General features: G+C 38.7%; 1 protein-coding gene across 1 annotated transcript in view; it reads right to left on the bottom strand.

Annotated features, from left to right (window-relative positions):
• Window positions 1-12,494, bottom strand: part of EPHA6 (EPH receptor A6) — a 372,058-nt gene that overhangs the window by 95,118 nt on the left and 264,446 nt on the right. Inside the window, exon 7 of the mRNA XM_041420929.1 lies at window positions 8,126-8,288. Within this exon, the coding sequence (XP_041276863.1) occupies window positions 8,126-8,288 (163 nt within the window). The remainder of the gene's footprint in view (window positions 1-8,125; window positions 8,289-12,494) is intronic.

Below are 12,494 nucleotides of genomic sequence, written 5' to 3'. Positions count from 1 at the left end.
TATTGCATATAATATTAATTTTTTACATTGAGGATTTATCTACTTACAGTCCAGGTGGTCCTCACTATCCAAATACAACATGAGCAGAAAAAGAATTAGGCTCATTTTTTTTCTCTGTCTCCTGTCTTTTGAATCCAAAGTTTTATTTGTTAAACTCAGTTCCACTTGAACATTTACATCACATGACATTTACCCAACTCTTACTATTTCCATGGGAAATAAAACATTGCTTTGAAAGAAGAATAAATAATTCAATATAATGACTTCTGAAAATAGGAAGCAACTTTGATTTGCTAAACTTGCAAACTGTTCAATAAGCAAAATCTTCAGCTTTCTTTAGGCACCAGGTGATCAAGGCTTAGGAAAATCACCCAGGCTGCTGTCTAGAAAGCTCAGCAGGTGATATTCTCTCATTTGCAGCTGATGAAGCTCAATGCAATGCACACATTGCTATCCAAAGCCTCATAAAACTCTGTTTCCTAGAAAAGCATTTGGCTTCTGAACAAGATTTGTGTGTGACTTAAAAACTCGTGGTGTAAATTGGCTTTGTAAGAGTAATTTTCAGCAAAACCAACTTTTTAGGTTCCTGCCGTTAGGTTTCTGTCCAAATAATTTGATGGAAGCATGCACAGGCAGTAAACTTCAAGGGATTCAGATAAGTTAAGTATACACATCTTCCAAGAAATGATGGAGAAAATATTGACTGAATAGTTAAATGATATTTAGTGATGTCACGGCAGTGGATTCCAGCTCTGTGTCACCTTCCACAGGTTCAGGTTTAGTTGGAAAAATGTAACATAAGAAATATCATGCCACACAAGAAACAATGCAAATGCTGAATACAGTTTTCAGACTAGTGGGAGTTGTGCTAAAAAATGTGGCAAAGATTATTAAAGTCAGGCATGGCTTGAAGTTGTACATGGAGAAGGTTTCAGAGGAGTCTTTCCTGCCCACCTCCGCAGTGGAGAGAACAAACTGCAGCTCTCATTTTGTTTTTAACAGGAAGAAGATGTGTGCAAAAATAGTGAATTTGGTAGGAGGAAAGCAAAACACAAGCTCAAAATTAACAACAGAATTTACTTGTCAAAAGACAAATTAACTGTGATTTTTTTCAACAGACATTCACTGCCAAAGCAACAACCCAGGAACCTTCCTGGTGCAAATGCAGGGACTGATTCCATGGCCCAAAGAAGTACCTGCAGCTACCAAGATGAAGATGTATCCTGCATCATTTCTGGATGGAGCTGCTATTTTCTTTTTTTTTTTTTGTTGTTCTAGCTAAAAGAGAATCCAATCTACCCATTTAATAACATACATTTTTCTATGAGGAACCAAATGCACATTAATGAAGGGAAGAAATTCAGACTGATTGATGTTCTTTCTGTCTGTAAACAATACAGATTTTTAGCTGAGACTGTACCTACTTGAAAAGTGATAATTCTGTTTCTCTTGTTTGTATTTTAGAGGCCAGAGTTGAAGACACTACGATTTTTTTTTTCATGTAGTTAAATCACTACAAGGGATTTTCAAGCCTGAAACTTCCAGATGACTTTAATTTACCTGTCAGATAAAAATGTCAAATGACAGACAAGAATAATTAGAAAATGTGAATTTGTTAAAAACTGACAGAGAGGCTGGTAAAGCAAAATCATGGAAATATTTATACACAGATTTATCACATACAGGTAAAAGGTTCCACAAAAAACTATTTAGGCAGTGAGAAGACAGTAATCAGGGACACTCAATACCTAGAATTTTTACAGCATTTTATCATTCTAAATTAAATTCTATGCGTCTCTCAACCTCTCTGCTCTTTTCTCATTTCTCCAGCTTTCTCTTATGGTGAAGTTGTAAATACTAAGAGAATTATTTGATTCTGTTGTGCATATTCTTGAATATTTTTTGTTACTTCCTGGATTTCCTTCCTTATTTTTTCTGTGTATATTGGTCTATTGGTCATTGGACCCTGTGATTCTCCTCAGAACTTCCTGATTATACAAGACAGAAAAACTCAGTTTAAAAAACAACTGTGGTGGGTTTCAAGGTCAAGCAAGTTCCTGCAACCTCATTTCATCCCTTTGTGTGTACATATCAGAATGCTGCACCTAATCACAGCATTTTTTTCCAGAATCTCATGTTGGATAACATGGCCAGAATTCCTATAGCTAAAATCAATATTTTGTTGTCTCTGCACTGTCCAGGGCACCTGAACTTTATCATAAACCATGAGCAGAGCTAAGGGACCTTAGCACCCCTCTAACTGGGCTGGCTGCTTAGTCTGCTTCTATTTTTCATTCTGTCTACCTGTCTGCTAAGTGAGTTCATTTGGACAGAAAACACTTAAAAATGAGTAGTTAAGACAAGGAAAAGGAAGAATTTATGATTTATCCAAGATGTTTCAGTAGCACACTGCAATGTTTGGGTGGCAAAACTCTTCAAGTACATTTTACCTGCTTCTGATGTCATTAGTCCAAGTGATTTTAAAACTGCAGCATGGATTATATATGCACCCAGGAGATTTTTATCCAGACAAACTCCTCACTGCCATTGCTCTTCATGCTTAACTCATGCTATAGGCCTGAAATGATGCTTGGTTTCTAATTGCATCTTTACAGCTTCCTTGCTCAACACCATGCCCAGAAATCCCTTCTGCATCCAGCCTGGTGTCAGTTCTGCCCCTACAATTCACCTTTTACATCCATGCCCTGTCTCATCTGCTCTCTAGGTTCTTCATCCAAATGTATGGAAGAGGAGCTGCACTTTCCCTCCCCTCTGGGCTGAAGGGAAATACCCTGAGGCTTCCTCTTTTCCTCACTGGGCACACTGGAAGAAATGGTGCAGATGTTTTATTCACAGTGCAAGAGGATGAAAACCAGAGAGAATCTTTCAGCTCTGCTCTTTCTTTGAGCAAATTTCCCCAAAACATTTTACAAGCTGGTGTGTTTGGTATAAAAGAGCTGGAAGCCCTAATGACAGCTCACTTCTGTCCCTCAGCTACATGCCTTGGTTACTTCAACTTGACATCTATCAGGCAGCAGACCCTCCAGCAGACTGAAAGATAAAAAAGTGACAGAAAGACAGCCAGACTGATAACAGTGAGCAGCTGTAAGACAGATAAGTGTGGACAGTGAGCACTGGAGCTCTAATAGTCAGGAACAGGCTGTCAGGGGGATTTACAAGGCATTGTAAACAACACTGCTTAAGAACAGTAGGCAAGAAAAACACAAAGTCTCATTAGGGCAACATTTACATTTTCATAAATGCAAATGTAGTTCCTGTGCAGTTCCTGTGATAAGGTGAGCTGATGGGCTTCAGTCTAAGGGGGAATGAGAAAGCAAAGGAAAGGTGTGTCACAGTCATATTTTCTGGAAAAATCCCTTTGCCCAGGATTCCTCTCCTGAGGAGCTGAGAAGCCTCAGAGAAAAAAGAAAACAATAATTATCTGATTTGCTTCTCCTGTGTTTTGCTGCTTTGGAATGTGTTTGGACATTGTTTACAACAAGTGGTTGTTTCATTCATTTCATGTGAATTGTTTTGACTTATCAGCCAATCAGTGCCAAGCTGTGCTGGACTCTGAAAAGAGAGTCAGGAGTTTCATTATTATCACTTTAGCCATCTGTAAATATCCTTTCTGTATTCTTTAGCATTGTTTAGTACTCTTTAGTATGATATACTATCATAAAATAATAAATTAGCTTTCTGAGAACATGGAGTCAGATTTATCATTTCTCCCTGCCACGAGGGCACCCCACAAGTACAATAAAAGGTGAACTTAAAAGGGACCATCACTAGCATAAGAATGTAAAACTTTTTGGTGTCTATTCACCTGAAAAGCTTTCTTCCAAGTGTTTTCCCTTAAAATCCTCTTCCTGACCAGTGGATACATGGAAAGCCTGTGCAGGCAGTTTGAGATTTGAATGAGGATGTTGCTCTTGTTTAGGAAATGCAGAGCAAAAGTGAAGTATTTTTTGGATTTCTGGACACAAACAGTGGTGCAATCAGATAGACCAAAATCAAATGTGAAGAACAAATGGCTAAAGTATTAAACACAGCAAGGAAATAATTAAAGACTAAATGAGACATTCTTTGGTATCCAGTGCTGACTAATACTGAATAAACAGTAAGACAAGACAGAGGTGGGGAGAGATCCAACAAGAAGTTTCTAAATATGAGATATGTGTCATCTGATTTGTTTTGTGTCAACAAAGAATTCAACTTACTGTTGTCAAAACATTAAAAATCGTTAAAAAAAAACCAAAAGGCCACCTTTGCATTGGTAATGCAATAGATTTTCTAAAAATCCTTGGGATGGCTTCTCTGCCATGGCATGAACCAGGCCATGTGCTTAAACCAGCAGTGGACCTGCACTGGAATCAATGATTCATGACCCTTTTCTTGAGCTTTGGACTTCTGGAAAGAATGGAGTCCCATCTGGTGACAAATCCAAAAATAGCCTGATTTGAGGATAAAAAGTTAAGGACTTGTGGCTGTAGGAAGAGGGAGAAGAATGTGAAAATTCAGCAGAATTTTCTGGCAATACACAAAAATCACCGTCTGAGACTATGGTAAAGAAATTAAAGATATTGATACATCAAGACTGCAGTTTCAGCCAATTATTTCTTCACAGTCTTCAAACTTATAAAACACCTAGTCAGGTATTACATTAGCATTTCTGAAATGTTTAGGGTTTTGTTGTTAATAATTTAAAGTATACAAAGTCTGCATTGCTTTTGGATTAAAGATCATCATGTGCTCACATTTATCACTGTATTTAGCCCAAGCACAAGTACACAGTGCATAAAAGCTACTTTGTCCCTTAGGTCCCTTCCAGAACAAGCCAACCATTCCACTTGCAGATTATTTTTCCTAATGATGGGAAGGCCAAGAAGGAAAATACCCTTGGTTTTAGAACATGCCCTGCTTTGACATGAAAACTGCCTTAAAGCTGTAAATTGTTCAATATTTTACAAATTCCTCTGGGCAGAAGGACCTCTGAGGTAATGTAAATAAAAAATTTCTTTAGGGGAAAAAAAAAAAAAGTTTGAATCGTTAATTAAAAAAAGAACCCAACAAAACCAACCAACCAACCAGAAAAGGTATTCCAAAAACAGCTGGTTAGAAGAGAAGGGGAAAAAAAACCCAGAGAGGGTAACAGTCAGAGATTAAAGCAACTGTGCCCTAGGAAAAATGTTTTTCTTAATTGTCAGAACACATTTTATTCTCTGTTAGGAAGGACCAGAGTGTTTCTGTGGTGACTCAGATATAGCTGGTAATTCTGACAGATAAAAGCAGGAGCTACAAGTGAGGTTTATGCTCCAATTTGAAGCCCCAGCAGTGGCAGCTGTGTGTGTGCTGGAGTGTATGAAAACCTGCCAGCTTTGCTAGGAGTGTTTTGCCTGCAAGGTGCTGAAACAGAGACTGAATAAAATGGCAACAAGAAAGAAAGTCACAAGTGGTGGTTGCTGTGCCTTGGAAAGGTTTCACGTTTCCCAGGTGCAGCCTCTGGGCTTTAAAAGGGGGAGAAATGCCTGTCAGCATCCATTCATCCATCCCTGCTTCCTTGAGGAGAATTTTTCTGACTATCCTAGGTAACTACATTTCCTACCACAAAGAAAATAAAAATGTCACTCTTTTGGATGCTTCACTTGTTTGTTTTTGCAGCAGGGAGAAGAGTTCACAACAGAGCTCCAGAGGCCGTGGCTCAGTAAGTGAGGGTGGTGCTTCCCAAAAAGCACGCCAGCACTAATAACTAACTTCCTCCACCACCACTGCAGATTTGGTCTTCTCTCTCCCTCATGCACCACCTTTAGCAATCCCACCAAAATGTTTTAGTGCTCCTGGTGATGATGTATCTATTTTATGCTTTATGACTTTACAACTGAAGTGACACAGGTAGTGTTTCACCCAGTACATCAGAGAAGGCAGGACAGTGCCGTGCCAAAGGACAGTGTGTTTTAGTACACTGACATACACATCTCACAGCTGATGAATCATTAACCTTCTAGAATTAGGCTATTAAAGAAAAACCCCAATTTTTGATTGCTTGCTTTAGCATCATCTATTAACAAATTCTGTCAACATTCAAGCAGGGTAAATGGAATAACCTTGGATGTTTACCTGCAACTGGTCTGGGAATTAATTCTTCTCCACTGTAACATGTTCAATTGGCAGAGAGCTGGAGGATGTTGCAATCTAAGGCCAATTAAGGAGGATTTTTTATCAAACACATGACTTAAAATATTTTTTGTTATTTTCATGAGAGTGTTGGTTGATAAATTTTCTGTTCACAACACAGACATTTAAAACACTCTGTTCTTCCCAGCCTTCTCATGAAAATGCTACTTTTGAGTTAATTCAAATCTAATTGAAAGTCCACAAAAAGTAATTGCAAAAGTGGAATTTTCACCAGGTAACTTGTTTTTAATGAGCAGGGATGGAGGGAGCTGCAATAGTCTGCCTTGGCCTGATATTATTTGCTATCTTTCAGAAGAATTGAGAAAAATGAATATTAAAAAATCAGTAAATTTTCAGCTGAGCTTCACACTGCCAGAATAGTAAATGATGAAGAGAGATTCCTACACAGCTGGAGTAGGACTGGTTTGTAAGACAGATGCAGGCTAGCAAGAGCAAATTAACATTTATGGGTACTGACAGAACCAAGCAGCCCAAATCTCAACACACCTCTCCCAAATCTCTCTGTGCAAATGTTACTCAGTATCTTGAAATACTGACAAAACCATTGCTGTATTCTATTTATTCAGCTATGTGACACCATGTACTAGTTTCAACACAGAAGTAAAAGAAATCAGAATTATTGAGAGAAAAACTGCGTTAGGTCTGTTTATGGCATCATAAACAGATTTATTTTTCCAGTTTATTTCAGTATCATGTTCAGTTTTGATGTTATACTCAAAAAGGATGTTAAAATTAAGTTTACCATGCAGCCCAAGGGCCAGCTGTATCAGAGCCCTCAGAAGGAGAGATGGGGCCAGGACGGAGTAAGGGGAATGTGACTCCCAGGAGATTCCCTCACTACCAATGAGGGAAATGTCACTGGAGCCACAGTCTTCCTGATTTAGATTTTCACAATGTGAAATCTCACAGAGGTTTAAATCCTATTTTCTTTTTATATGAATTAAGCCATGTATTTATTGCACCAGAAGATACAGAAAAGACGTACTGAAATTATTGAAAGCACCCAAGTGCTCAACTCCTATTCAAACCAATTGGCTTAAGTACCCAGCAAATTTTAAAAAGTCCAATTAAGCATTAAGCACTTGGAAATCTATCCCTGATTGATTTTTGAAATAGAAGTTAAGAAGCAATAAAAATGGAACACAAATCCCTAGGTGCTCTTGGAAGCACTTACATAGTTTTGAGTCTGTACATTAGCTTAAACAACTTGAATTCTAAAACACTAATGAAAAACATGGTATACATAATTGGCTAATTAAAGTAATTTAATTAATGAGTGTTTTAGTGTTGTATCTACTACACTAATTTCCCCTCCAATACATGTAAATACCTTTTTCTATGTTTCTTTGAACATAGAGGGCAACACATAACAAATATAAAATCTTTCAGAGGTGAACATCACACATGAACCCTTTTTGCATCTTTTGCAGGAATAGCAAGGCTTCTTGCTTCTTAGTGCCAAATTTAGTAGGTTTACTGGTTGATGGAAATGCATATAAAAATTTTCAGTTTTTTATTTGTGGAGTCTGGGAGCATTGGCAACTACAGGGTGAAGAGTCCAACACTGGGAGCTTGTGAGAAGCTGCTGGACTTATGGAAAGCCTGGCTAAGGGCATTTCTAGATGTCAAGAGGCAAGATTTCTGTAAGGAAAGAAAGGATCAGAGAATCCTAGAACATCTTAGCTTGGAAGGAACCCACAAGGAAATTTTATGGAAGAGAACATTCCTTCAGCTGCAGCATTGGGCTAACATTTCTATGTGTTGTAAATGCAGAACTGTAAGTCTGAGGCTTTTTTATCACATAGCACTGGTCATGTTGTGATAAACAAATAGTATGGGTTCAGCCATTCAACCTCTCAATGTCTCGTTGGTTTAGAATTAGATGCTACTTCTGTTGTACTTTTTTTTTTTTCCCTTCAGTGAAACTTACTTTCATCTCCAGTTTCAAATTCAAACTTCTGGCTATAGCCGCTGTATCCTGCTGCCGTCCTGACTCTGATATGAAATATATACTTGGTGGCTGGCTTGAGACCTGTGATGATAACACTTGGAGCCTTGGACCTTGTGGAGGAATAGCTGAGCTGCTCATGCTCCTGAGGGACAAAAGAGGGAAGAAATGATATCAAGTTGAGTTGAACAATCTTTGCAAAAATGATATAACAGAACAGAAGCTCCATACTCTTCTCACGAATGTAAAATGTGTTTATAAAAGGAGGTGCAGGTATGGATTTCTGTACACTGGTTCCGTGCTATAGTCAGAATGTATGATATGGCCTTGGCTTTTAGATTTGAATTTTTTTTGTCTTTAACCCTGCATACAGACGTGTTTTTGTGACTTGGGTTAGCAACCAACCCAATCACAAACCAACATGAATTACTACAAGACTACATTCACAGAAGAATGGCAACTACAATGGAAGCTCATTATTTTTGCACAATGGACAAACTAGGAGGTCAGGAAACACTACCAAGCTGCAAAATAAAGAGGTGGGAGTATTCAAATACCCGCTACTCACTTCTACCCGCAGGTAGTGCCAAAATGCCGGCGCTATCGGTGGGTAGACCTGTGGGTAAAAGAAAATAGGAATTAACTTTTTCTTTAAAGCCTGTCAACTTCTAGCATGGTTCAGCTGCTTTGCTGCTGCTGAGCTCAAAATCTCTTTCCAGGTAGCTGTAATGTAGTCATATATGAAATTCACTTTGAAACTCTATAAGGAGAAATACTCTGTGCAAAAGTCCCCTGTTCATCTCCTGGCAGTTGATCCCAGGAGCTGCTGAGAATTCCTGAGTCTCACAGAGATCCCTGAGAATTATGGTCTCTGGGAATTACCACTGCAAACCAGCTGCTCCAGTATGGAGACCAGAAACATCAGTTTCGGTGCTTTAACTGAGTGCTGCTCTGCTAGGCAGGTCTTGGATGATGCTTTTACATGAGAGGATGACTTGGAAGAAGAACATTTATTCCCTGTCATTAGTTACTTGATAAACCAGGAATCTGTAATATTTTATGTGCTGTCTTAAGGCTAGGTTTGCTCCCTTGGAGCAGGATTTGTCTCCAAACTGAGAGGAATGTCCTTGGCATGTGCTTAACAGTCCAACTGTGACACCCACAGGGCACCATACAGGTTTATTAGACCATGCAGTGATATTAGAGCAGGTGTAAGTTATTCAAAGGGTGCTTCCAGCCTGTTCAGAAGGAAATCTAGTTCACAGAAGAGATATAACCAGGAGAGGATTAGGTTTCAGTCAGATTCTGTTGGACTTTTAACCCCTTCTCAGCAGTATGCATGCACTTTTTATAGAAAACAAACAGTATTTATAAAACACTCGGAGTCGACTTCAGCCATGCGTAACAAATCACATTAGCACAGGGCAGCAGGAGGATCACTATTCCCCCAGTAGGGTTACAGGGAGATGGCTGAGAAAACCAGATTAAAAAACAAACACACAGAAGCAACTTTATGATTCTGTTAAGGGAAGGAGCAGGAGGAAGGCAACAATGATCAATATTAAAAATAGCTGCATTTAACTTGTGCTTCAAACAGTGGAATAATTTGAGAAGATACAATAAGAGGAAGTATTGATTTTTTTCTACAGTCTGTTACCAAAATTTGAAGCTCTGAGGAGCATGTCTTTAAATTGAAATAGTAGGATAAAATGTACATGTAATCTTATGGATGGAGACTATAATTAATACACCATCTAATTACTTCTTTAAATATAAGACTTCTCCCGATTACTTGAAATGTTGTAACTTCACTTTGAACAGGTATAGTGGATTTTAGACATGCTTTAATGCATTTCAGAAACTACCTATTTTCTTTTGACAGAAAGCCTACTTGTTTGAGTGATAGGTGCTTTTTTTTCTGATTAAGCTTACATGACTTCCTCTGAAGGAAAGATCTTGGAAATCTTCACTGCAGGTTATGTAAACAGCAAAGGTTTGTTTTATACAGGTATTAGCATGATTCTGTCATGGCCCATAGATGGGCAGTGACTTTGTACTTTGGAATGCTCTGGAAATTTTTATTTAGGCTCTGCAAGCTAAGGAAGAGACCAGCACCTAAGGGATTTCACTGTACACTGTAATAGTTGCAAGCTGTTTCTTTTCCCTAGACTTACTGCTTGAAATCAAGTCCTAGCATTTAACAGTGTACTGCTTCTTCTCACCTGCTGGAGAGATTGCAGAAAAAACTGATGGAATTGTAAAAAGCAATAGGGTCTTTAAGAGGAGGATGGAAACTGAATTAAAAAAAAAAGAAAAAAAATCAGTGGAGATTCCCCAAATCCAGTGACAAGATTTACTCCCTGAAGCCTGCAGAAAAAAGCCAGCAGCAGCAAAAAGTGGGAATGACTTTTGGAAAAGAATCTGAGAGAGTGATAGGTGCTTCCAAATTGTTTCTTTTCCAAATTGTTTCCAAAAAGACTTTTGGAAAAGAAACAATCTATTATTTGTTATTACAGACTAAGTACTGCTTGTGTAAAACATACATTTGGGATACACTGCCTGCATAGCCAGGGGTGTGGACAGGCAGGCAGCAAATATAATTCATTATTTGTAATTGGTCAAAGACAATGAGAGTGACCAGGGCTGTGAATGTGACATTTAATCAACAAAATGGTCCTTCAACCTCCTGAGGGGCAGCCATTGCTGCCTGTCCCTTCTGGAAGGTCATTTTGGCCACCTCCAGGGGTTGTCTGGCTTGTTGGTTCCTCACCTCCTGCCTGGGGTTCCCTGAAGGAAGCCCTGAAGGGTCCCTTCTCCATGCCTCCCCTGTCCTTTCTTTCTGCAGCCTCTCTTGCCATCCAAACCACAGACTGAAAAATGATGTCTGGGAGTGCACAACCTCAAAAGTAATAGTGCTGTCATATGGGAAATGGGGCAAGATTTGTTACTGCATGTGAAATACTGGAAAGGGAACCTGTCACCTTGGTTTGAGAACAAGCTTCAGGAGCTGGAGGAAAAAGTTGCTCAAACTCAAGACAAAATGATTCATGGCCAGAAACTTCCCAAGGCTGGAATGTTTTGCAAAAAGAATTCAGCCTTTTAGGGCTGGATTAATACAGAGAACTCTCCAAAGAGTCAATGCTTTGCCATGATTCCATTCTCTTGACAAGTGATCTACCTGGAAAGCCAGAGCTTTCCGCAAAGATGCATGGAGCTCTCAAGGCTGGCCACTCCTTCTACCATGATGTTTCCCAGGAAGGCCAAAGATGGACTCAGAACAAAAAAAAAAAAAATAAAAAATCAATTCTAGTCTGCACAGAAGTATGGGATGCTTTGTATTATTCTTGCTATAGACCATATGAACTGACTTCTGCAGGGATTCTGTGTTCAAAAAGTCAATTTTAAACCGAGGGACCTAAATGTACTTCTTGGAATTTAGTGCATGCTTTTTCCAGATCCTGCTTTCATGTTATGGCAAAATATAGACATGTATCAACCCACTTATCATGCACCCTATTTCCATCAAACGAAAGCAGGATTTTGTGTGCTAGAAGGATCTATCCCCAGTGATAGGGGCCAGAAACAATGGGAAAGGCCATGGACTAATTTGTTTTCTGTATTTGGTAACTACAGAGGGCTACTACAAAATCTGCAAAATAAAACATAAGTTTAACTGATATGGCTGTACCTCCCATGGCACATAAGAAGTAAGGTAATATACAGCTGGCCACTATGTATGGTTCAGTGTTCACAAAAAGAAAAGGGACACAAGAAATGCTGTGATGCTTTACATCAGTATCAGAGCAGATTTGGTTGTCTTAAGATGGCAAAGGACTCACAAGAAGCAGCTCTGAGAACACAGGGGCTGAGGGGTTAAACATGAGTTAAAGGAATCTATCTAATATAATATACTCATATAACTATGAGACACAATCTGATATGGGGAAATTCATAAGATCTCTTTCATAGCCTACTGCAAATTTATCTTGGTGAAAATCTGTAATTAAAACATATATATAACCCAAATGCAAGCTATGCCAATGTTATTACACAATGTAATACTAAGTCTATGACTACCTAGCCAAGTTAAACAGAATTATATTATGAACTTTGAAAATGCTATCTCTGTTTCTAAGGAAATTGTATTTTTCTTATTGTTTGTGGGATTCTTCTTGTAAATGGATTCAGATCTGATTATGAGGGACAGTGTTCACAAAATCCTGACAGTTTGCTCTGTGCATGAACAGGAAAACCTTTCAAAATCAAATTATTTCCTGCAGCCACCTCTGCCTATCTGAATCTGTATCTACCCTGATTTTATACTTGGCTTTATAGACAGACAGACTGGCTG

This window comes from Onychostruthus taczanowskii, unplaced genomic scaffold, assembly GCF_017590055.1.
Source record: "Onychostruthus taczanowskii isolate IOZ18803 unplaced genomic scaffold, ASM1759005v1 scaffold67, whole genome shotgun sequence".
NCBI classification, from domain to species: domain Eukaryota; kingdom Metazoa; phylum Chordata; class Aves; order Passeriformes; family Passeridae; genus Onychostruthus; species Onychostruthus taczanowskii.
This window is presented reverse-complemented; position numbering and strand designations above follow the sequence as displayed.